The sequence below is a fragment of the Myxine glutinosa genome, chromosome 4, assembly GCF_964187855.1.
Source record: "Myxine glutinosa chromosome 4, kmMyxGlut1.1, whole genome shotgun sequence".
Taxonomy (NCBI): domain Eukaryota; kingdom Metazoa; phylum Chordata; class Myxini; order Myxiniformes; family Myxinidae; genus Myxine; species Myxine glutinosa.
The window spans coordinates 207,500,046-207,527,084 of NC_136264.1; the positions used below are offsets into that span (position 1 = coordinate 207,500,046).

At 46.5% G+C, this 27,039-nt stretch overlaps 1 protein-coding gene and 3 non-coding genes across 4 annotated transcripts; all 4 read right to left on the minus strand.

Annotated features, from left to right (window-relative positions):
* Window positions 1-17,320: 17,320 nt before the first annotated feature.
* Window positions 17,321-25,705, minus strand: RPL6 (ribosomal protein L6). The gene is made up of 7 exons (XM_068114316.1): window positions 25,582-25,705; window positions 23,804-24,022; window positions 23,418-23,507; window positions 21,190-21,333; window positions 19,020-19,068; window positions 18,742-18,926; window positions 17,321-17,521 (listed from the first exon to the last, which is right to left on the minus strand). Exons 2-7 carry the CDS (start codon window positions 24,020-24,022, stop codon window positions 17,369-17,371), a joined length of 840 nt encoding a protein of 279 aa, XP_067970417.1. The 5' UTR covers window positions 25,582-25,705; the 3' UTR covers window positions 17,321-17,368.
* On the minus strand, window positions 17,592-17,661 carry LOC137426342 (small nucleolar RNA SNORD65). Its single transcript, XR_010984298.1, has one exon. It is a non-coding gene; the product is annotated as a small nucleolar RNA SNORD65 (small nucleolar RNA).
* On the minus strand, window positions 22,518-22,587 carry LOC137426341 (small nucleolar RNA SNORD65). The gene has a single exon (XR_010984297.1). It is a non-coding gene; the product is annotated as a small nucleolar RNA SNORD65 (small nucleolar RNA).
* On the minus strand, window positions 23,639-23,706 carry LOC137426337 (small nucleolar RNA SNORD49). The gene has a single exon (XR_010984294.1). It is a non-coding gene; the product is annotated as a small nucleolar RNA SNORD49 (small nucleolar RNA).
* Window positions 25,706-27,039: the final 1,334 nt, after the last annotated feature.

A 27,039-nucleotide genomic window follows, 5' to 3' on the forward strand; every position in this document is an offset into this window, starting at 1 on the left:
TAGAAGACGAACCACCTTTAGAGGCCATTTTTTCCCGCAGAGCGGGGGTTGGCCTTTTCCGGGCACCTTTTCCCCTTTTTAAAGCAATGTTTTATGGCCGGATGCCCTTCCTGCCACCAAGCCTGTTCGTCGCCTCTTGCGACACACAAGGAATTACCAGTGAACTGGTACTCAATTTGCGGACCTCGGAAGAATGACAGGCTGATTCAACCCCCCTGGCGTTAATTCAGCGATCGACCGGGATTCAAACCCAGGATCGTAGGATCCCAAGCCGGCACCTTAACCGCGAAGCCAACAAACCCAGGATCCTAGGATCCCAAGCCGGCACCTTAACCGCTAAGGAACCCAGGATCCTAGGATCCCAAGCCGGCACCTTAACTGCTAAGCCAACAAACCCAGGATCCTCGGTTCCCAAGCCGGCACCTTAACCGCTAAGCCAACAAACCCAGGATCCTAGGATCCCAAGCCGGCACCTTAACCGCTAAGCCAACAAACCCAGGATCCTCGAATCCCAAGCCGGCACCTTAACCGCTAAGCCAACAAACCCAGGATCCTCGGATCCCAAGCCGGCACCTTAACCGCTAAGCCAACAAACCCAGGATCCTAGGATCCCAAGCCGCACCCTAACCGCTATGCCAACACCAGGCTCTACTTTAGGAGACGGAAGTGTTTGGAAAAAAAAAAAAGTTATTTCGCGCACACAACTCCTCGACCCCCATCAAACCTTAATACACCATCATACCTTTCTCACTCTCTCTCGTCACCTGTGTATTTTAAGGTAATTTTTTTATTACCTTGTCTGAAGGCAAAACAACGTGTCCAAGATTAGCACTTAAAATGTCGCCTCAAACGGCTTTTTGTCGGTTGCTGTCGTCAGTGATTTGGATTCCTCTCGATCCCCATGTTTCCGTATTCATCTCGTCTCTCTCTTCCCTTACACTTCCTGATCCACCGTGTTACTCATCAGGCCAAAAACGGCCATCGTTGACCGGTTGCTTGTGGCCCTCTGCCAAAACGTGGCCCTCTGTGACTTGTCCCTATGAATTCGACCCCACCCTCGTGCCATCCTCTTCCTGTGCCATGTTTTTCCTTTCTTCTACATTCACCGATGGATTAATGTCCTCCTAAAGCATACACAGTAATACACCTGGCATTCTCGCAGCGGCTCGGTGAACCGTACCTGTGGAACCGTTGGGCCCCTTCTCCGCACCTCGGCTAGCACCTCTTTTAGTGGATGACGTCATTAAAATGCAGACATTTTACCTTGTCCTGCACGGTCTCCTCTTCCATTTCCTGTTTCCACCCGGGGTTTCCTGTTTCTGCACAGAAACTCCTTAGTTCTGTAGTTTTGCTTCCGCTCAATTTTTATTGAAATCCTTTGGCGTTTCGCACCTTATTCCATTTTGTTCCATTTAGTGAATTGTCACCTCAGCTCCCGATCTGTTCAAACGTCGTTAACATTTTATAGGACACTTTGCTTTTTACATTCGATTCTTTTTCTATTGTCAATCAAATCCATGCACTTTTACGAGCTCGTTCATGGTCAACAACCATTTTGGAATCCACTGAGTAATTTAACCGAAAACATTGCCTCATTTCATACCTCCATATCTAACTATCTCACCTGATGATCTAGTTTTAAAATTGCCATGACCACAGAACCTTGTGGAATTTTTTTAAATGTGTCATGACCTGAATTCCACCTTCCTTCTCCTTATGGGTCATGACCTGAATTCCACCTTCCTTCTCCTTATGGGTCGTGACCTAAATTCCACCTTCCTTCTCCTTATGGGTCGTGACCTAAATTCCACCCTTCCTTCTTACAGGTCGTGACCTAAATTCCACCCTCCCTTCTTACAGGTCGTGACGTAAATTCCACCCTCCCTTCTTACAGGTCATGACCTAAATTCCACCCTCCCTTCTTACAGGTCGTGACCTAAATTCCACCCTCCCTTCTTACAGGTCATGACGTAAATTCCACCCTCCCTTCTTACAGGTCGTGACGTAAATTCCACCCTCCCTTCTTACAGGTCGTGACGTAAGTTCCACCCTCCCTTCTTACAGGTCATGACCTAAATTCCACCCTTCCTTCTTACAGGTCATGACCAAGTTCCACCCTCCCTTCTTACAGGTCATGACCTAAATTCCACCCTTCTTACAGGTCGTGACCAAATTCCACCCTCCCTTCTTACAGATCGTGACCTAAATTCCACCCTCCCTTCTTACTGGTCATGACCTAAATTCCACCCTTCCTTCTTACAGGTCATGACCTAAATTCCACCCTTCCTTCTTACAGCTCATGACCTAAATTCCACCCTTCCTTCTTACAGGTCATGACCTAAATTCCACCCTCCCTCCTTACAGGTCGTGACCTAAATTCCACCCTCCCTTCTTACTGGTCATGACCTAAATTCCACCCTTCCTTCTTACAGGTCATGACCTAAATTCCACCCTTCCTTCTTACAGCTCATGACCTAAATTCCACCCTTCTTACAGGTCGTGACCTAAATTCCACCCTCCCTTCTTTCAGGTCATGACGTAAATTCCACCCTCCCTTCTTACAGGTCGTGACCTAAATTCCACCCTCCCTTCTTACAGGTCATGACCTGAGTTTCACTTCCCTTCCCCTTACGGGTGGTGACCCGAGTTCCACCCGGAGGGTGTCGAATAACCCGGGGGTTCTTTGTTCGGTTGGTTCAATGACACCAAGTTATCGGAGATGGATGTTTACATTAAGTAATCGAGTGTAAGTGTACATACAGTGTTGGGTTCAAGATGCACATATACGATATAACTCGCTAACCCTCGTGAATGTAATCTCAAAAATCCATTTGCACCCAAACGAAGCAGTCGGTCACAGCCTGGCTGAGGGATTTTACAATCCATCACCGATCCACAATTTCCCAAATTCATCTTCTTTTGTGAATTTTGCATCATTTCCACAAATCCTTTTGTGCTTTTAACAGCCAGTTATTGATGTAGATTTTTTTCCCCTATCCTGGCTTGTAATTATTTTTTTAACCAGCATATCAGGGCTTGGTATTTTTTTATTTTCTCTTGACAAGTAATTTTTGCACATTTACTTTGCCTCGAGGTGGGAGTAATGTCATATCTTGTGCTTTTTGTACTTTTTTGCTTTGCCATTGATTGTTCTGTATTGGCAATCGTTTGTTGCTGCCCATTCTGTGTGCCCGGTGGGGTGACGGTGGTGCCACGGCAGGGCTACCTGGATGAGAAAATCCTAATATCCTATTTTGAAGTTGTGCCACTGCTTGAGCGGACCAAACTCCAGCACTTCACGCTGGAGCTTCTCGGCAATCCGGGTCATTTCCTCCATGGATGGCACTGCGGCCAAACGGCTCCGTTTGGGGTTCAGACACGTCCTGGTGGCATCATTATCCGTCGGTAACCACATATGGTTTTGGCCAGACTGATGAAAAGTGCAAGCACCTCCATAATACCATGTCAGCATTTATATCGGAACCTTGGCTAGAGTTTGTGCCAAAATCTTTCTAACATTCTCCCATTTAAGATCTGCTGTTTCTACCAAAAAGTATAGAAATGGTTTCTCTTATTGTCATTTCCTCTTTAACACTCCTTTGTCCTGTCTTCTTGTACAGAGAATTCTGCTTAAACCTCAGTATTGTAAATTCATGAAGACTCTTTGGAGTTACTTTTGGCACTTCCAAATTTTTTCCTACCCCGTTCACCTGTAACTAATCCACTGATCCTCATGTTGTGGCTTGTCTGATGCAAATAAAATTATATCCTGCATACAGCACGACACTCCTCTTGCTTAAAGATAGTCCATTTGCAATGGATTTTAAAAGTTGTCTTTATTGTGAACTAGCAGAAGTACCCGGCATTGCCGGGCGGGGGAGGGGCGAGGAGGGGGAAGGGGAGGGGAGGGGAATGGAGGGGAGGAGAGGGGGGAGGGGAGAAGAGGGGGGAGGGGGAGGGGGAGAGGAGGAGAGGGGGGAGGGATGGGAGGGGAAGAGGGGTGGGAGGGGGAGGGAAGGGGAGGGCCAGTCAACAATGACGTTGCAGTTCTCATGGTCAGAGAGCAGCACAACAATCGCGACATCGTGCTGCATCTTCGCAACAGCACGAAGCGGATTTTGGAGACTCACCGATCCTGTGATGCCCTCCAGTACCGGCGTTGCCAGGCGGGGGAAGGGAGACCCGTACATTCGCCCTCTCGACTCAAGCTCACTCGGACAAAAGCCTCGCACAAATTACACCGTGAAGGCCCAATGGCCATGTCTATGCCACAAATCAAGTACGTGAGCGAGTCGGGCGCACTGAATTGAAAATACTAGGGCATTGCCCGTACGTGGGTGCCCGTTCCAGAACGCTCATACTCCGTGAAAAGTGAAGCCGCCGTGTCGCCATCTTGGTTAGCACGACTCGACCAACTCGCTTCGCGGATCTCGTTTGTTTTGAACGTGTGAATTACGTGCGAACACGTAACTGTGAGTTTATGGCGGCAAGGAACATCACGTGATCGCTCTGAGCGAATCAGCGCGCTGCTCTGCCACCTGCTCAGATTCCGTTTATAATATTCCTCGCTGAAATGCGCTGAGGTAAATATGAATAAAAAATATGGATCTCGTAAAGATGAAAGAAAAAAAACCTATGTGGTGTAAATGGCAATGTTCCTCGCTGAAATGTGAAAAAACGCAATCGCTTTTCGCTCTGAAATACGTGCAAACGCGAAACTGAGTTTATGGCAGCAAGGAACATCACATGATCGCTCTGAGCGAATCAGCGCGCTGCTCTGCCACCGCCTCAGATTCCGTGCATAATATTCCTCGCTGAAATGCGCTGAGGTAAAAATATGGTAAAAAAATATTATGAAGTAATTTTTTTTAGGTCGGCCATGTTCTTCCCAGGCTCAATGGCCATGTCTATGCCAAATATCAAGCACGTAAGCCTCTCCGTTTAGGAGTCTATCGGTAACATTACACACACACACACACACACACAAACTGTGTTTTATATATATAGATGAAATGATTGCCAGGTTCTTAGCTTCTGGTTGTGAGGTGTCGTCTCAGGGTGCTTCACAAGGCAAGTGACCACATCTCCGATCTCAGTCCAGACTTGTCACGACTTTCATCCATAACCACTTAAGGAACTAGATGGTATTCATAGAATACTTACCCTGCGCAGGCAACTTGTTCCGAGCCAACTCTTCTGTTTTTGAACTTTTTTTTTTGATCCAATATGGCTGCCAGACCACGTGAGCGATGACATCATAAATTTATATTCCCTAATATAATTGTGGCAAAGATCACGCTCAATACATTTCAAACTGATCAGACCAAGCATTGTCCCTGTCGAATTATGACGTCATAATTATGGCACCAATGATGTCATCATTAACACCTATTCCCCATATGGAGTTCTTTACAATGAGCCATGTTTCAATTTTTTCCATGCAGTGGTTTTGGAGATATAGAGGTGCAACATTTTTCGGTTTTTCCAAGATGGCACCTGTACCACATGACCGATGACGTCATGATTATAACTGAAATATTCTGCAGGAGGCACTCCTATGGTGAAAATTTCGTGCCCATCAGACCAACAGTTGCTGAGAAAACAGTTGGAAACAATAAAATAGTTGCTGAGAAAAAAAAAATTCACAATGATCGGATGGGTGTTGCACTTGTTGAATTATGACGTCATAACAAAGGCACTGATGACATCATCATTAACAGATGTTATTCGCTAAGTGGAGTACTTGGCAATGAGCCATGTTTCAATTTTTTCCATGGTGCGGTTTCAGAGATATAGAGGTGCAACTGTTTTCGATTTTTTTCTGAGAAAGACTTGGTGAAAGATGGTCGAAGAAGAAATTCGGGCAAGAGGGTTATTCCCCTTAGGGGAGGGGAACGGGGGGGAGGGGAGAAGAGGGGGGGGGGGAGGGGAGAAGGGGAGATGCAGAAAATAGGGCGAAATGGAGAAGATGGTCATGGGGACCGCAAGGCGAACCCCCGCTCTTGCAGGGAAAATGGCCTTAAAATGCCTGTTGTTGTTGTTGTTGTTGTATGGCGCCTGTATCACGTGACCTATGGCGTTATAATTATCATTAAAGAATTCTACAGGAGCCGCACATATTCTGAAAATTTCGTGTTCATCGGACTAACAGTTGCAGAGGAATTTTTTTTTTCATACTGATCATATCGTGTTGTACTTGTTGAATTATGACGTCATAATGGATGCACCTATGCCATCATCATTAACATATCTTATTCCCCATGGGGTGCACTTGACTATGAGCCATGTTTCAATTTTTTCCAGTAAGCGGTTTGGGAGATAGAGGTGTAACGTTTTTCCAAGATGGCGTCCGTACCACGTGACCTATGACGTCATAATTATGAAAATATTCTCCAGGCAGAAGTGCTGCTATTATAAAATGTCGTGTCAATCGGACCAACAGTTGCCGAGAAAATGAATTTAAACAAGCGTTACGCCTAGGTCCCCCTTCGGTGAAGTGATGTGAGTTGACAAAGTGGAAGACGCAGAAACATGCTATGATATGATATTTCGCTCACAAGGTTCAGACATACATGGAGGCGGCCATCTTGGATTTTGATGTGGCGACCCAATTTTCAATAGCGTTCTTCGTTTTGCCGAGATACACCCACACACCAGATTAGAAGTTGGTACTTCGCTTATTTTTCAAGATGTTCATCTCACAAGGTTCAGACATACATGGTGGCGGCCATCTTGGATTTTGACGTGGCGACCCAATTTTCAATAGCGTTCTTCCTTATGCCTAGATACACCCACACACCAAATTAGAAGTTGGTACTTCGCTTATTTTTCAAGATATTCATCTCACAAGGTTCAGACATACATGGCATCAGACATATATGGCGGCGGCCATCTTGGATTATGACGTGGGTTGCACCCACACACCAAATTCGAATGTGGTCCTTCGCTTACGCACACACGCATGGACGGACGGACGGACAGAGGTGAAAACCATAGTCCCCCTTTCGCTCCACTGTGCGATGGGGGACAAAAATGCAGACACGGCACACATACGCACCCGAATGCCAAACCCTGCTTTTCGCTTCGTGAGCACAGGGTAAGAAGTGGTTGGTAGTTTTGAACGACTCATATGCCTGTGTACTTATCCCATCGATTTACAGGAGGAAGGTGTGTTCATGTTGTTGAGGAATACCTTTTCTTTAGTCTCGACCCGAGGGGGTTGCAAAACTATTGGAACGTCTGTTACTGTCTGCGTCCACTTCTATATATTTCACTAATTTTTTTTCTCTGTAACCACTTGTCCGATCTGTGCGAAACTTCAAACATAGAAGGTGCTCCACATGGAGAATATTTTCTGATGTCATAGGTCACATGATATGGCAGCCATATTGGATTAGAGGGAAAAATTTGGACATCATGGAAACTGCTCAATGAAAAAGATTTGAAACTTGACATATGCCATAAACTTCTCATTGGTATATTGGGTGATAAAGATGACGTCATCCATGAAGTGATATTCCAACCATAATACGTTGAATCGCAATCCTTATCCAAAAAAATTAATAAATCACAAAACCTCACATCACATCAACAACCTGATGTGAGTGAACTTAAATATATGATGTCACTGGCCACATGGTTTAGAAGCCATATTGGATTGAAAATAAAAACGTAAACAATATTCAGAACCGATTAATGGATCTACATATCGATCTGAAACGTAATGTATATGATCGACGAGCCATGGGGAATATAATTAGAAATTTCAATGTCATTGGTTACATGGTCTGGCACCATGTTGGATTTAAGCTAAAACCCCAACCAATGGATCCTAAACTATATATTATAATATACATACAAATACTAGTGGGGTATGCTTCGTAAGTAATAATGAACTGTGCTTCATACCATACGGAGGTACATAATAAATAGAAGCTTTAAATGATTGTAGGCAAGTATCACTGATTTCCTGCTGGATATCAATTTAGGTTTTTATAAGTTTACAGTTAGAAATTACAATTTTCAAATGCTAGATATCATATCGTTGAGGCTGTTTTTTTTTACGGACTCTTTTTTTTTTTTTTAAGTCTGAGTGGATATAATATGAGCTTATATATATGTGTATATATATACACACATACACAGGTATATGTAATTGACTACCCCTGAGGAATAAAGTTTGATAATGTCATTGGCCATAATATTGGATTGAAGCAAAATGGCTTTCAAGATCCTCTCAAACCACTAAACCGATGGATGCAAAACGTTAAATCGCTGCGTCCAATCAAAGCGGGGTAACTTGGCTCCCAGCAGTAACTCCCAGTTATAAATCATGCTTTCGGTTGTTTTGGGGATCAATGTCAAAGGTGATGGTCAGTCATTGCAAATGTGTAAACAATTTGTTACTATAACTTCGGAACGGATAGCGTGGAGATTCCAAACTGGTACCAAAATGTTTCTGGTCAAATTATTTTTGCAAAATGTGCTCTCAGATTTGATGTATGACCTTTAGTTTCATATTCAGTGATGAAATTTAGCTTTAATGCGCACAAAACGTGGTCGTTAAATATCCTAACAAGAACGGCACTCGGTAGAGCACAAACCTCCAATCAATAAAACTATGGATAATGGCAATGTGTGCCATAATAAGGGTATATAGGCCCTGATAGCAGTGGGCCATAACAGGTGCGTGTTCAGTTAACGATAGTACTTTGTTCAGAGTGAGCACGCGATGTGAGACGATGCACTCCACTGGTTGCTGTTCTAGGTTCTTATTTTTGTGCACAAATCCGAGGCTCGTGGAGGAGCGAGAACGAAACGGATCAGGACGTAACAGAACAAAAGGAACAGTTGGTTGGAGTTGAGTAAACTAGCTGGTGGAATTGGCAGTTCTCAATCACTCCTGTGCTGTTGCAGCGAATTCCATCATCCATGAAGGTGGTGTATGGGTCACCCCACCAAATCGTCTGTTGTGTTTCACCGGTCAGGCTGGCTTGGAAGAGCGCGTATGCCTTAACGCACCCAACACCCATCCAGAGACGGTACAAACAGCACCACTCCTTGCATGGAAGGTGGTACCCAGTTGGTGGGATAGAGATTGGCAGCATTTGTTTCAATCCAGCAGGCTGTTTCCTTCTCCAATGAATAGCTACTGCTCTCTGCCTGTTCGACCAGATGAAGCGTCCAGTCGCTCTGATGAAAGGCTTGACTCTCGAGTCGTTATAAAGGCAGTTCTAGGATTTTGTGACGCACAAGTCTCGAGTCGTTATAAAGGCAGTTCTAGGATTTTGCGACGCACAAGTCTCGAGTCGTTATATAGGCAGTTCTAGGATTTTGCGACGCACAAGTCTCGAGTCGTTATAAAGGCAGTTCTAGGATTTTGTGACGCACAAGTCTCGAGTCGTTATAAAGGCAGTTCTAGGATTTTGTGACGCACAAGTCTCGAGTCGTTATAAAGGCAGTTCTAGGATTTTGTGACGCACAAGTCTCGAGTCGTTATATAGGCAGTTCTAGGATTTTGTGACGCACAAGTCTCGAGTCGTTATAAAGGCAGTTCTAGGATTTTGCGACGCACAAGTCTCGAGTCGTTATAAAGGCAGTTCTAGGATTTTGCGACGCACAAGTCTCGAGTCATTATAAAGGCAGTTCTAGGATTTTGTGACGCACAAGTCTCGAGTCGTTATAAAGGCAGTTCTAGGATTTTGTGACACACAAGTCTCGAGTCGTTATAAAGGCAGTTCTAGGATTTTGCGACGCACAAGTCTCGAGTCGTTATAAAGGCAGTTCTAGGATTTTGCGACGCACAAGTCTCGAGTCGTTATATAGGCAGTTCTAGGATTTTGTGACGCACAAGTCTCGAGTCGTTATAAAGGCAGTTCTAGGATTTTGTGACACACAAGTCTCGAGTCATTATAAAGGCAGTTCTAGGATTTTGTGACGCACAAGTCTCGAGTCGTTATAAAGGCAGTTCTAGGATTTTGCGACGCACAAGTCTCGAGTCGTTATATAGGCAGTTCTAGGATTTTGTGACGCACAAGTCTCGAGTCGTTATAAAGGCAGTTCTTGGATTTTGTGACGCACAAGTCTCGAGTCGTTATAAAGGCAGATCTTGGATTTTGTGACGCACAAGGTGTGCAGGTTGCTCAGATGCTTTGAAGAAAACCTGCCTGGTTGCAACCCTGAACACAAATGTGAAGTTTAACCTTCACACTTTTATTTCAAACCTCATGTGGACCATCACCTTCCACTACCCTAAATGGCCTGAAGGTCACCTTGAAAATGGCAATAATTCTGACAATGGTACTATGTGTACAAGACAAATATTGAACAGGTAGACAGTGCCCAGCAAAACCAGTGCAGCACAGAGTATTGGGAGGGAGAGGTGTGCAATAATTGATTAATTGCGAATTAAATTCAATAAATAACAATCATAAAATAATTTCTTAATCAATTGGCTAATAGGATACCTCAACCACCAGTGTCTCATCCAAATAAATATTTAATTAATCAAAAAAAAAATCAATTAATCAAAAATATCCTTTCTAGCCACATCACCTGGTGACTGTCATGCCCAAATATTAGTTTCTCAGCTCAAACGGTGCCTGAGATATTGCCCAGATGAAAGGAAAGAAATAGGTACTTAATTAATCGATAATTAACTGATCAATTAATTGATTAATCAAACAAATATGTTTGCCAAAGCACTTGCTCACTATTGTGCTGGAATTTCAGCTCCTGAGCTCAAAGAACGGCTGAGATATCGCCCAGACAAATAAAAGAACAATCAGATTTCAGACCCTTGCCAGACGTGTGTAAGGCTAAACAAATATGGCAGCCGAATCACGTGACCAATGACTGTTTTTCTCCACCAATCTATCCCCAGATGACGCTCAATAAATTTCATCTTGATCGGATGAAGATTTTAACTTGTTGAATTACGACGTCATAATGGAGGTGCCAATGACATTAACATGTTATTCCCCATGGAGTTCTATACAATGAGCCATGTCTTAATTTTTTCTATGAAGTGCAAAGTTTTTCCAAGATGCCACCAAAGTTATGACGTCATAATTATCATTAAAATATCCTACATGAGGGATGGTGAAAATTTCCTGTCAATCAGACCAACGGTTGCAGAGAAAATCAAATCCACTTTTTTGAAATACCAACTTCTGTCCTGGAAGCCCTTGTGTTTTATACTTCTCCCACCCCCCCCCCCCCCCCTCTTCCCACGCCTCCTCCCCCCAAGCCCTCTCCCTCCCACATATCTCCCGATGTCCCTGCTCTCATATGTTTGTGTGCTTCCCCTTCTCTCCCTATCTTGTCTTGTCTACTCCTCTCCCCATCTCTTTTTATATATTTTGTTTATCTGGTTGATTTGTTTGTGAAATAAATGTTAGCTCTTTCACAAGCCTCGATTCAGTATACAAAAAAAAAAATTCTTCTGTGCAGACAAACAAACAATCTCAAATGCAATAATCTCTTCTGGCAACGGGAAGAAAGAAAACAAGAAACCGGAATGAAAACAGAGTACTCCCTATCAACGCGCATCGGACTTCCGTTTTCCGGTCCGGTCGTGAGAGGACGCTGGCGTCGTTTGCTCGCCGCTTCTCTGACTGGACCATTGTCCGTGTCTTGCTTTCCTGGTGGTCGTGGCGGATTTATGGCCATTGAGTCTTCCTCTGCGCGGTCCCGGCTCTGCTCTGCTGCTCCGGGCTTCACCTGCTCGGCTCCATCGCTGTTTCCTCGGGCCCACTCCCGTTGGTTGTGTCGATTGTTTCGCCTCCTCACCCTTGGCCGCGTGCTCGCTTTGCCTTCGCTCCTGCTGGCATGGCTCTGCGGTACTCTGCCGCAAGGCTTCTCCTGCTTAAAACCCGCTCCACCCCATCATGCATCTCTGCAATCAGATCGAATGGACTCCTGCGTCGACCCAGGTACATTCACCGTGGCTCCGGTCGTAAGTTTGTTTATTTACAATCAGGTCACTCCATCCCCATCCTCTGGTCGGCTCAGCGCACTCCCACTCATCGTCCCAACACACCTGGTCACAACAACGCACAAAATCGCACCTCCTGTCTGCGAACCCTGGCCAAATCACCTGGATTCATACCCGCCGTACAAAACAACATCAAGCTCACCCTGTTCAATACCCGGTCCCTCAACAACAAATGCCTCATCCTGAACGACTACATCCTGGAAAATAAACTGGACTTTCTCTGTCTCACTGAGACCTGGCAACAACCACTGGACTACTACACGCTCAACCTCACCACACCCAATGGATATTCTTACATCAATAAACCACGCTCGGAGGGCCGAGGTGGTGGAATTGCCGTTATTCACCGACAAGACATCAAGACCAACCTCATCTCCATCTCATCTGCTCCATCATTTGAACACCTGGCTTTTAAACTCTCTGGTCACACACAGTCAGTCATGGCTGTTGTCTACCGCCCTCCCAAACCACACCCATCATTCCTGTCTGACTTCTCCTACTTTCTGACCCAGCTATGTTCCCTCTCCCCCTCAATCCTCCTCCTTGGTGATTTCAATATCCACATGGACTCCACTGACTCCACGCTAACCACTGACTTCACTGATTTACTCACCTGCTTTAACCTCACTCAACATGTCAACTTTCCTACCCATAACCGTGGTCACATTTTGGACCTTGTCTGCTCTACTGGACTAATTTTGCACCATCTCTCTGGCTCCGACCTCACTCTCTCTGACCACCTAGCCATCACTCTGACCATCAACATCCCCACCCCAGCACCAAGGCATTATCGCACTATCAACTTCCGTAAGCTAAACGCTTTTTCACCTGCCTCATTCTCATCGACCCTCTCTGAAAAAATGTCCACTTCTCCCTTCGTTGACCTCCACACCCCTTCTGACCTCACTGACTACTACAACCACACTCTCTCTTCCTGCCTTGACCAAATTGCGCCTATAAAAACCAAAACAGTTTCTTTCACCCATTCTGCTCCCTGGTTTACCCCTGAGCTCCGCCTAATGAAAACTCGTGCTCGCCAACTTGAAAGACTCCGCAATAAAACAGGTCTCACAGTTCACTCCCAAGCCTACAAGGACCACCTACAACACTACAAAGATGCCCTCTCCCGCGCCCGCTCCGCCTACTACTCAAATTATCCACTCTGGCTCCGGAAACCCAAAAGCACTCTTCTCTACAATAAACAAACTCCTCCGCCCCCTGAACACCACCACCCAGTCATTCACAATAGACAACTGCATCTCCTTCCTTTCATTCTTCCAACGCAAAATTGAAAACATCTACAACAGCTTGACCACCGCCGCACCCGCTCCCCCTCAAACCACCTGCCCCCCCTTATCCTGCCATCCCCTGTCTCAATTCTCCCCAGTCTCCCCTACTGACCTCTCTGAACTCCTCATCGGAATGAAAACTGCCACCTGCACTCTTGACCCCATCCCCTCCAGCTTTGTCAAGGCCTCACTTCCTGCTCTTTCTCCACTTATCATTGCAACAATAAACTCCTCCCTGTCTACAGGCATCGTCCCACCATCCCTCAAAATTGCTGCTGTTACCCCCATTCTGAAAAAACCTGGACTAAACCCTGACACCCTAAATAACTTCAGACCCATCTCCAACCTACCCTTTCTGTCAAAGGTTTTGGAACGCGCTGTAGCCACTCAACTCAAGCATCACCTCTCTGCCAATAACCTGTATGAAACATTCCAATCCGGATTCCGGTCCAACCACAGTACTGAAACTGCTCTCCTCAAAATCACCAACGACCTTCTCCTCTCCTCTGATGCTGGCAACCTCAACATTCTCATCCTCCTCGACCTCAGCGCTGCCTTTGACACCATCGATCACACCATCCTCCTCACCCAACTTGAAACCACCTTTAACATTACCGGCACTGCCCTCTCTTGGATTAAATCATACCTCTCTGACAGACGTCAGTTCATCTCCATCAATAACTGCAAATCCCCCACTGCTCCCCTCCCCCAAGGTGTCCCCCAAGGTTCAGTTCTTGGCCCCCTCCTCTTTATCCTTTACCTGTCCCCCCTCGGTCACTTAATCCGCCGTCATGGTCTCCAATTCCACTGCTTCGCCGATGACATCCAGCTTTTCATCTCCACCAAGTCCATCTCCACCGCCACCCACTCTATCCTGACAAACTGCATCACTGAAATAAAATCCTGGCTTCAAATCAACTTCCTCAAACTTAACTGTGATAAATCTGAAATAATCATCATTGGCCCAAAAACGCTCACCAAGTCCACCCATAACTTTGCCCTCAACATCGACGGTTTCCCAGTGTCCACCTCCCCTCACATCCGGAATCTTGGCATCATCTTTGACCAAACCCTCTCCTTCGACAAATACACTAAACAGATCACAAAGACAGCCTTCTTCCACCTGAAAAACATCGCCCGTCTCCGTCCATCCCTCTCCTCTGTGGCTGCAGAAACCCTCATCCACGCCTTCATCACTTCCCGTCTGGACTACTGCAATAGCCTCCTTTATGGTTCACCCTCAACAATCACCAATAAACTCCAATACATTCAGAACTCCGCTGCCCGTCTACTCACCCATTCCCGGACCCGTGACCACATCACCCCCGTCCTTTACAAGCTTCACTGGCTCCCCATCCCCCAGAGAATCCAGTAAAAAATCCTCCTCTTGACCTACAAAGCCCTCCATAACCTGGCCCCATCCTACCTGGCTGACCTCCTCTCCAGACACACTCCCACCCGCAACCTCCGCTCTGCTGGTACCAACCTCCTGCCCCCCCCCATCCGGACCAAATTTAGATCCTGGGGGGACAGGGCCTTCTCCATCGCTGCTCCCACCCTCTGGAACTCGCTACCTCACACCATCAGAGACTCCTCCTCACTCACCACATTCAAAACATCACTCAAGACCCACCTGTTCAACACTGCATTCAACATTTAACCCACAGCATCTAACCCCTGACTATCTCCTCTCCTTCTCCCTCCTTTGTGCTTTGAATATTTCCCTATTGATTCTTCTTTTTTTGCAATTGTCTTTATGTTTTGCTATGCGTTATGTTTTGCACTCTGTCAAAGCGTCTTTGGGCTTCCTGAAAAGCGCTATATAAAATAAATGCATTATTATTATTATTATTATCATTGCTGGGCCCCCTTTGGTGCCCGGCGATGACGTCATGTAGCGCCTGGAGATGGAATGGGAAAAGAGCTGTGTACATCAATCGGCACAAGCTCATGTTACTGAACCCTCATTGCAAATTAAAGTTTATATTTAAAAAAAAAAAAAAAAAAAAAAACCATTCCCAGTATTCGGAGAGCGTCCTTACTTGCCGACATTAAATAAAGGAACTTTCCTTCTTAGCATGTAGAAATGTAAGCAGAGTATACAGGTTCAGAAAAGGGAATGTAGGGAGCTGGGTATAAGGTAAGAGCCAGGTAGAATGGCAGGAATGGGAAATTTGGATCCGTGTTGGCCAAAACTGAAGCAAAACAAAGTGAAACAGACAAAGCTTCACCGAGACATTCCAGCTCAAAACAAGTTTGTGGGGAAAGACTCTTCCTCCATTCAAAGTTCTTGGGAACTCAGTCCTGCAGGTAGCTTTCATCACCTGCTGATCCACGACCTTCTGATCCTCACATTTCTCCGTTACTTCATATTTCTGGAAAATGACAGTTCCTCAGAAGCGGATAGCAAATCGCAAATCGCAAATCGCAAATCAAAGAAACCGAGAGCTTCACCTCAGAATTACAAAACTCATCACAAGTCAGACGGTAATTCCAGCTGTTGTAAAAGGCTCATCATTGGCAAAGTACGGACAGGTAAGGGGTGGCACGTTGGTAAATACATCATTTAACAAACCTGTCGAAGACCGGCCCTTCCTGACGGCTCAGCCAACAAATCGCCCTCTTCATGAAGTCATCGTCATGAAGGTGTGGGAATGGAGACTCGTTTGGGAGAAACGCAGGTTGGCATCGCAGACAAGCTTCTGGTGTGGACGGCGCAATATGGCAAAGTGCCTGGGGACGACAATTACCAGGTGATGCAGCCAAGTCACAACGATGTGATGATAAACTTCAGGATAAGGATAAATAAATAAATAAATAATACTTACCAGTAACAAGGAGCCACCTTCCGAGCTCGTTGGTGTGACGATGACCAGGTGCCATCTCAGGACGTATCACAAAGCGAATGGGGGCCACAACTCCACTCCCAAGGACTTGTCACAACTTTCATCCTTACAAACTTAAGGAACAAGCGGTTGGTAGTTTTGAATGACCGATGCATGTGGACTCGTCCCATTGATTTACAGGATAGCAAGGTGCGTATGGAATACCTTAAATACAAATGTGACGTTTAACCTTCATACGTTTATTTCAAACCTCATGTGGGTCTTAAACCACCCTCAAGGACAGAGACGCCCAGAATGCTGACAATGGCACTTTGTATGCAAGAGGGACAAACATTTGGGACAAACATCACACAAGCTTATTTTACCGAAACCTCAATGTCGATTAAACTTACAATAACTTCACGGTATTAGCAGAGCGTTGTCACTCACCTAGATTGAATACAGGAACTTAAATAGGTATTGCTGGATTTGAGAGAGCATCATGTGACGTGAAGAATGAACCTGGACGATCCAAAATAATCTGGAAGATAGACATTAAATCCAAGCAGACATTGTAGATGTGATGCCACATGGACAGACAAAAGCTGAGGGAGTCGAGAGTTGCTTTCCGTCACGGCAGAAACATCAGCAAGGTGTGTAAATTAATAAAAGGGAATGTAGAGAGCGAGGTACAAGATACTCAGCATTTCCCCATGCCAGGGGGGGGGGGGGGGGGGGGGGTGAATGAAATATCAATAATTCATTCATCATGCCGATTACAGTACTTGGGAGACGAGATTTCCGGCTTCTTCCGCAAGCTCCATCTTTACCAACGGATGGATGTGTCCATGTTCTTTGGATTGACAACACTACTGGAGGTGACCGAGGATGTGTCCATTCGCTCACGTAAACCTTTACTTACCATCACAGAATACCAGTGTATACTTCTCCCTTATCTAAGACGAAAGATTTTCAGGATTCTGACCTGGCAACCAGGTGGCAAAGAGCTGGCGGTGAATACCTGATTCTCCAGAAGAGCTCTCATTGTCCTCGCCCTATTTGCCGCAACGCATCGCTGGAAGGTTGGCTTCTCTACATTAAAACCAAGGAGTCGCACATTCAATACCTGTGACCAGTTCCTTCAATTCAATAAAGTGGCAGGTAACTGCAGGTAACTTCACAAAACCTTACAAAGCAAAACAAAGACCATGTAGGATGAAAGAGAAAAATCTTTACTGAGACATCTGGGAAATTCGAGCTCAGAAAACAAGTTTGTGGGGAAAGACTCCATTCCCGAGAAAGAATTTTGAACGGAGGTAACCACGGAGGAACCTCGTCCCGCAGATGGCTTTAATCACCTGCTTGTCCACGTCCTTCTGGTCCTCCTTGCGTTTCTCCGTGACCTCGTATTTCTGCACAAATTACAAATCATCAGAAGCGGAAAAGCAAAGAGCAAATCGATCAACAAAACAGGGAACTTTGCCTCAGAATTACAAAACTCACCAGAACAAGTCTGACGGTAATTCCAGCTGTTGTAAAAGGCTCATCATTGGCAAAGCTAGGTGTGGGCAGGGCAGTGGGTGGCATGTTGGCAAAGCAAGGTGTGTGTAGGGCAGTGGGTGGCACATTGGCAAAGCAAGGTGCGGGTAGGGCAGGGGGTGGCATGTTGGCAAAGCCAGGTGTGGGCAGGGCAGGGGGTGGCATGTTGGCAAAGCTAGGTGTGGGTAGGGCAGGGGGTGGCATGTTGGTAAAGCAAGGTGTGGGCAGGACAGTGTGTGGCATGTTGGTAAAGCCAGGGCAGAGGGGTGGCATGTTGGTAAAGCCAGGGCAGGGGGTGACACGTTGGCAAAGCAAGGTGTGGGCAGGGCAGGGGGTGGCACGTTGGCAAAGCAAGGTGTGGGCAGGGCAGGGTGTGGCATGTTGGTAAAGCAAGGTGTGGGCAGGGCAGGGTGTGGCATGTTGGTAAAGCAAGGTGTGGGCAGGGCAGGGTGTGGCATGTTGGTAAAGCCAGGGCAGAGGGGTGGCATGTTGGTAAAGCCAGGGCAGAGGGTGACACGTTGGCAAAGCAAGGTGTGGGCAGGGCAGGGGGTGGCACGTTGGCAAAGCAAGGTGTGGGCAGGGCAGGGTGTGGCATGTTGGTAAAGCCAGGGCAGAGGGGTGGCATGTTGGTAAAGCCAGGGCAGAGGGTGACACGTTGGCAAAGCAAGGTGTGGGCAGGGCAGGGGGTGGCACGTTGGCAAAGCAAGGTGTGGGCAGGGCAGGGTGTGGCATGTTGGTAAAGCAAGGTGTGGGCAGGGCAGGGTGTGGCATGTTGGTAAAGCAAGGTGTGGGCAGGGCAGGGTGTGGCATGTTGGTAAAGCCAGGGCAGAGGGTGGCATGTTGGTAAAGCCATGGCAAGGGGTGGCATGTTGGCCAAGCAAGGTGTGGGCAGGGCAGTGGGTGGCATGTTGGTAAAGCAAGGTGTGGGCAGGGCAGGGGGTGGCATGTTGGCAAAGCCAGGTGTGGGCAGGGCAGGGGGTGGCACGTTGGTAAAGCCAGGTATGGGCAGGGCAGGGGGTGGCATGTTGGCAAAGCCAGGTGTGGGCAGGGCAGGGGGTGACACGTTGGCAAAGGGCATCATTATTTAACAAACCTCTTTCTTTGTGTCGAAGATTTCCCCCTCCTGATGCCTCGGCCGACGGAACTTCTTCTTCTTGAAGTAGTCGTCATCAAGGTGTGTGGGAATGGAGACTCGTTTTATATTAACGCAGGTGGAGGTGGCGATGACAAACTTCTGATGTGCGCGGCGCAACGGCACACGGTTCAAAACAAAGGGACCTGGGTGGAAACACAATTACCAGGTGATGATCGAGCCGACAAAGCACAACGATGTGATTATCAACCTCAGGATATACAACAAAAATAACTTACCTGTAACGAGGAGCAAGCCACTGGGAAGTTGCTTCAGGAATACCACTCTCTGTATGAAAAAAGATTCCGGTTCGAGAATGAGGAATGTGATGGAGAAACAACAGAGAGAGATCAATGAACAAACGGAGAAAATGTTAAACATAAGAGATGCAGAGGCTGAAGTTATCATTGGTTTGGCCTTTGTAGGTAAAGATGGTAACTTCCATGTGACACGTTAACACCCAGGAGCGTGAACATGTGCCACGTTAACACGCAGGAGCGTGAACATGTGCCACGTTAACACGCAGGAGCGTGAACATGTGCCACGTTAACACGCAGGAGCGTGAACATGTGCCACGTTAACACCCAGGAGCGTGAACATGTGCCACGTTAACACCCAGGAGCGTGAACATGTGACACGTTAACACGCAGGAGCGTGAACATGTGACACGTTAACACGCAGGAGCGTGAACATGTGCCACGTTAACACCCAGGAGCGTGAACATGTGCCACGTTAACACGCAGGAGCGTGAACATGTGCCACGTTAACACGCAGGAGCGTGAACATGTGCCACGTTAACACCCAGGAGCGTGAACATGTGACACGTTAACATCCAGGAGCGTGAACATGTGACACGTTAACACCCAGGAGCGTGAACATGCGACACGTTAACACCCAGGAGCGTGAACATGACACGTTAACACCCAGGAGCGTGAACATGTGACACGTTAACACCCAGGAGCGCGAACATGACACGTTAACACCCAGGAGCATGAACATGACACGTTAACACCCAGGACTGCGAACATGACACGTTAACACCAAGGAGCGCGAACATGTGACACGTTAACATCCAGGAGCGTGAACATGTGACACGTTAACACCCAGGAGCATGAACATGTGACACGTTAACACCCAGGAGCATGAACATGTGACACATTAACACCCAGGAGCGTGAACATGACACGTTAACACCCAGGAGCGTAAACATGCGACACGTTAACACCCAGGAGCGCGAACATGACACGTTAACACCCAGGAGCAGGAACATGTGACACGTTAACACCCAGGAGTGCGAACATGACACGTTAACACCCAGGAGCACGAACATGTGACACGTTAACACCCAGGAGCACGAACATGTGACACGTTAACACCCAGGAGTGCGAACATGACACGTTAACACCCAGGAGTGCGAACATGACACGTTAGCACCCAGGAGCGCGAACATGACATGTTAACACCCAGGAGCGTGAACATGACACGTTAACACCCAGGAGCGTGAACATGCGATACGTTAACACCCAGGAGCATGAACATGACACGTTAACACCCAGGACCATGAACATGTGACACGTTAACACCCAGGAGCGTGAACATGACACGTCAACACCCAGGAGAACGAACATGACACGGTAACACCCATGAGCGTGAACATGACACGTTAACACCAAGGAGCGTGAACATGTGACACGGTAACACCCAGGAGCGTGAACATGCGACACGTTAACACCCAGGAGCGTGAACATGCGACACGTTAACACCCAGGAGCATGAACATGCGACACGTTAACACCCAGGAGCGTGAACATGTGACACGTTAACACCCAGGAGCGTGAACATGCGACACATTAACACCCAGGAGAATGAACATGCGACACGTTAACACCCAGGAGCGTGAACATGTGACACGTTAACACCCAGGACCGTGAACATGTGACACGTTAACACCCAGGAGCATGAACATGTGACACGTTAACACCCAGGAGCATGAACATGACACGTTAACACCCAGGAGCGTGAACATGTGACACGTTAACACCCAGGAGCGTGAACATGTGACACGTTAACACCCAGGAGCATGAATCTGTTTATAGTACAAGGAGCTGTGGTACGCCTAGCAACCACACCGGGATAACTAGTAATCGTGACGTGGAGGAAGTCAAGGAAGAAATTTGCAATTTGTTTCACGATGCCGACGATACCTGATGCCCTCCATGAAAGACGGACACTTATGGACCCTCACCTAACGCGAGCAGTTAGGACATCCAGCTTAAGGTCCAGCCAAGGATGAGATCAAATTTCAACAGAGATCAGATCTGATTATAGAGTTTATCATTTTCAGATTCATTAAACAAGACAAATAAAATTACAGTTAAACGACGATGCCCAGGTAACAACCACAGCACACCTTTCCACGGTGCCGCCCCGTCAGCACAATCAGGACGGTGCCAGGCACGATGCTCGGCCTGAGGCGCCGCTCATGCAGCTTGAAGGGTTTCTTCCCGTGGCCCAAAAGTTTGCGAGGCACGTCTTCCGTGGGGTAGAAACGCGGCTGAAACAAATACACAAAGATAAATCAAACGGGAATGGCACCTGCAAATACACAAAGATAAATCAAACGGGAATGGCACCTGCAAATACACAAAGATAAATCAAACGGGAATGGCACCTGCAAATACACAAAGATAAATCAAACGGGAATGGCACCTGCAAATACACAAAGATAAATCAAACGGGAATGGCACCTGCAAATACACAAAGATAAATCAAACAGGAATGGCACCTGCAAATACACAAAGATAAATCAAACGGGAATGGCACCTGCAAATACACAAAGATAAATCAAACGGGAATGGCACCTGCAAATACACAAAGATAAATCAAACGGGAATGGCACCTGCAAATACACAAAGATAAATCAAACGGGAATGGCACCTGCAAATACACAAAGATAAATCAAACGGGAATGGCACCTGCAAATACACAAAGATAAAGCAAACGGGAATGGCACCTGCAAATACACAAAGATAAATCAAACGGGAATGGCACCTGCAAATACACAAAGATAAAGCAAACGGGAATGGCACCTGCAAATACACAAAGATAAAGCAAACGGGAATGGCACCTGCAAATACACAAAGATAAATCAAACGGGAATGGCACCTGCAAATACACAAAGATAAAGCAAACGGGAATGGCACCTGCAAATACACAAAGATAAATCAAACGGGAATGGCACCTGCAAATACACAAAGATAAATCAAACGGGAATGGCACCTGCAAATACACAAAGATAAATCAAACGGGAATGGCACCTGCAAATACACAAAGATAAATCAAACGGGAATGGCACCTGCAAATACACAAAGATAAATCAAACGGGAATGGCACCTGCAAATACACAAAGATAAATCAAACGGGAATGGCACCTGCAAATACACAAAGATAAAGCAAACGGGAATGGCACCTGCAAATACACAAAGATAAAGCAAACGGGAATGGCACCTGCAAATACACAAAGATAAATCAAACGGGAATGGCACCTGCAAATACACAGATAAATCAAAGACAAAGCAAAAATCAGATACAAAAATGTCATTTTGACATCAGAACAATGCAAAGGGATCACAATTTTGTACATATATATATATGGGGCAGGGGGTGCGAATGGCACCTGGATCCAGCCAAGGATGAGATATATATATATATATATACATACACATACAGGGAAATTTGCCTCAGAACTACAAAACTCACCAGAACAAGTCTGACGGTAATTCCAGCTGTTGTAAAAGGCTCATCATTGGCAAAGCAAGGTGTCGGCAGGGCAGGGGGTGGTACGTTGGCAAAGCAAGGTGTGGGCAGGGCAGGGGGTGGTACGTTGGCAAAGCAAGGTGTGGGCAGGGCAGGGGGTGGTACGTTGGCAAAGCAAGGTGTGGGCAGGGCAGGGGGTAGCACGTTGGCAAAGCAAGGTGAGGGCAAGACAGGGGGTGGCACGTTGGCAAAGCAAGGTGTGGGCAAGGCAGGGGGTGGCACGTTGGCAAAGCAAGGTGTGGGCAAGGCAGGGGGTGGCACGTTGGCAAAGCAAGGTGTGGGCAGGGCAGGGGGTGGCACGTTGGCAAAGCAAGGTGTGGGCAAGGCAGGGGGTGGCACGTTGGCAAAGCAAGGTGTGGGCAGGGCAGGGGGTGGCACGTTGGCAAAGCAAGGTGTGGGCAAGGCAGGGGGTGGCACGTTGGCAAAGCAAGGTGTGGGCAGGGCAGGGGGTGGTACGTTGGCAAAGCAAGGTGTGGGCAGGGCAGGGGGTGGCACGTTGGCAAAGCAAGGGGTGGGCAAGGCAGGGGGTGGCACGTTGGCAAAGCAAGGTGTGGGCAGGGCAGGGGGTGGCACATTGGCAAAGCAAGGTGTGGGTAGGACAGAGGGTGGCACGTTGGCAAAGCAAGGTGTGGGGCATGGCAGGGGGTGGCACGTTGGCATATATCTTATAGGGGTGGCATATATCTTGTGTGTATATATATATATATGGAAAGGAACGTTGGGAGTGGGGGGGTGCGTGGGAGAACTTAAATGTGAAAGTCCACTATTAATTAAAAAATAAAAACAAACACAAATGGTAGTGATTGTGTAGTGTGTTGTTACCATTTTTCTTAGTCTCACGAGTCTGAAGCCGCCATTTTTATCTCCTGCAATCTGCTTCCGCACCACACGATTTTTCAACTTTTTCTCTGCCTGTGAAATGGGATCGTCAGTGCCATCGGACACAACACTTCGACCATTTTATATCAAGGTATTTCCAAACTTTCACCTTCATAGGACTCTTTTTTTTTTTTAAACAAGCACAGCGATTGGGGGAGGTGAGGGATCAGAGTTGGGCAGATCGTCAGTGTCGCATCAGACGGCACTTCCTATCGCCAAGGTCATCACGTGTCCCGGGCACCACAGGCGTCCTTTGGGCCCTCATGCTTCAAATTAAGGGAGACCCCTCTCAGGGCCCTCACGCCTCACACATGGCACACCGTACTCACCACAGTGACAGGGGCTCGGGAGCGTTTGATGTATCGCTCCCTCCGTCGTCGCATCACGGCCCGAGGGTGCTTTCTGATGCCGGGCATCAGCTCTGGATTCCTGCAGCATCGCTTGCGCCTCTTGGTTGTCGTCCCTTTCTTTTTTGCTGCCTCGGACTTGGCGGTCGCACCTTTTGCACTCCCCTTGGCTGGTGGAGGCACAGCCTTCGTGGGGGCCATCTGGAACACAAAGAACAGCATTTAAAACTGTGAACCTATTATTTATTTAATAACGATAAAAAATTCAAACAAGTCGATGCCAAAAACGGTTGCTGGAACCAGCCAAGGAATAAATATTCACAAACGGCGTTTTATGTTCTTGGGGGGCACCTCAGAGTCCATCCTAAAATGCCCTGAGGGCAGCAAGTTAATGCACAATGTTCCGAGTAGCACCACGTGTCTGCCCGCCGGGCAGGCAGGCAATCCTCCTCTTTCGAATGTGATTAATAATAATAAATCTTTAATAATAAGAAATCTTTCATATTAATAATGATAATAAATCTTTAGTAACAATAATAACTCTTTAATAATATAATTTTCACGCTGTTGAAACCAAAGCTTTCAGAATCATTGGATTCTCCCGCGATGAAGCCAACTCCGAGGGCCTTTCACTCACTCACCGCAGGCAGGTAGGTGGTCTTTCTGTCTTCTACCGACTCCTCTCCGGCCTTGCTCCCACAGCTCTCTCTGTGCTCTGTCCCCCAAATATTCATACAGGTCGCACAAGATCTGCCTGCAACCCTCTTATGGTTACACTGCCAAAATCTAGGCTCTCTGCTCACCTTCACTCCTTCATTCCTCTTTTCTCCCGCCTGTGGAACAAACTCCCTCAATCTCTTCAATCCCACTCCACCCTCCAGGTGTTGAAAACAGCTGTTCACCACCATCTCTTATCTTCCCCCATCCAAAACCTTGATCTTTTCTACCCCCGCTAATTCACCCCAGATCCACTTTTTTGAAATTCCAACTTCTTTCCTGGAAGTCCTTGCAGTGTTCATGTGTTTTATACCTCTCCCACCTCCCCCCAAGCTCTCTTCCTCCCACAGATCTCCTGATGTCCCTGCTCTCAATTGTTGTGTTTGTGTCCTTCCCCCTCTCTCCCCATCTTGTCTACCGCTCCCCTTATTTTGTGTGTCGGTTTGACGTTTTGTGTGATTAATGTTAGCTCTTTCACGAGCCTCGATCTTGTATACAAAAAAAATAAAACAATAATATTATAATAATAATAATAATAATAATAAATCTTTATTGTCCCATATTCAGGGAAATTATTCAAACTTAAATTAACAAACTAATCGGGACGTGAACTTGGAACCCAAATCCCCCACACAGTCGTGCCTTGCAAGGCCGCAAACTAGCAAAACAGCAAGGCCGCACACCTTGTCATCACATACACATTACCTCTTCCAAAGAACTTCAACGGAGGCGGCCATTCGGCCAATTGAAGCATGTCCAATGGCTGCCATGGCTATGGCTGCTTTTATTTGCTGTATCCTTTCAAATGCTGAGCATCAAGTACTAATACTATTTATAAGCCTATGGACGGGATTATAACCGCCGCCCTCCCAGACCAGCAACAGATCGATGCTCAAATGATACTACCGCCACCAAGATTAATGAGAATTAAGGTTTAAAAAGCGTAAAACTGAACATATATTACATCAAATCAAAATCAACGGCTTCCCATAAACATTGGGAACTCGTGTGGAGCAAAATCCGCCACAAAGACATCAACTTACGGTCGGATGGAGCCGGATGGCCTCGCACAACGGCAACAACCAACTTCACCCAAGCGGAGGGAAAGACGAAGAGAATGTGCTACTCAAAATGGCAGCGAAAAGGACGTGTTCTGACGTAATTTCCGGTGTAACCGATTCTTCTTTGTTTAATGTTTTCACGATCTTACTTCACCCTTGTCCATACTTACAATTGTATAAACATTGCGAGAATTAATTTTAAATTAAAGGAGAGTCAAAGGAGTATTAAATAATAAATATTTATATGCCATCATAAGTCGTCATTATGCTTTTAAACTCATACACCGCCTGATACACATGCACACTAAATCATTAAGATATCTCATGAAAAGTAGTTTTTAAAGGCAGAACATGAATTAATATTTAGAAAACGCATCATTTATTTTATTTTGCTCATGAATTTCAATGATGAGCGATGTACAGTGTACGAGCGGTGTAAGACAGGGCCAGGGTGTGATGCGTTAACAATCAGCTTGTCAAGCTCTCCTCTCGCCAAGTGGCTTAAGCACTCGAGCAAGCACTCCATTCGAAACTGTGGATAAGGAACGCTTGGCTTGGCAAGCGATAACAAGCTGATTAGCAATGGAATAAACCCCAGGTCCCAAATGCTTACAAAAGGTAAAATGGTGAACTCACCGCAAGTTACGTCATTAATTTATCTCTTCGAGTTAACCATATAAAATTGCACAAACATTAGAGTCCATAGTGAGTTTAGGTCCTTAGGACCAAACGAGCCAAAATGTTATTCTGACATACAATGCTATTCTGAAGCTATGAGGTATGTCACACGTGTAACGCAAGTCCCGATGTGTTTCCAGTGCACAAATCGAAAGGGCGCCCGTCAGCGTGGGGTGGGTGTACCAAGATGGACGCAACGCGATGCTTCGCCGCCATGTGGCGCCACCATGAAGCCGTCGTTCACTGTGAATCCTGCGGATGCCGTCTTCATACTTGACGACTCTGTGTTCGTCTCATCTCTATCACTAACCTCCCGCCGCTAGTGACCTTCATGTCCTTACTATCTGAGACATAAGCAGGACTCCAACTTTAGGTCATCCGGTCCGCGCCGGAAGTCCCTTATTTTTGGGGCCCTCGGGACAACCAAAACAACAACAACAACAACAATATAGTTGCTTCTGCTTTGCAGGCACTTCAAACATACATTAGGTACATCTTTTCCCTCAAGATGGAAAAGTGCAGTGACCACGTTACTGTTACACGAGCTAATAATACGGAACCAATGCAGCAAGAAAAGTAGAAGCAGAGATCGCTTGAAAATCCAACTTAGTCCAAAACCATAAACCACAGATCAAACTCGAAAATTCACATTACATTGCAACACATCAAATCCAACTCAGTGTTAGGAAACATCTAATATTGGTCCGGACAATATTTACAGTTCACTACAAGTCGAGTCTGTCTGGTTGACGAATGATAGGA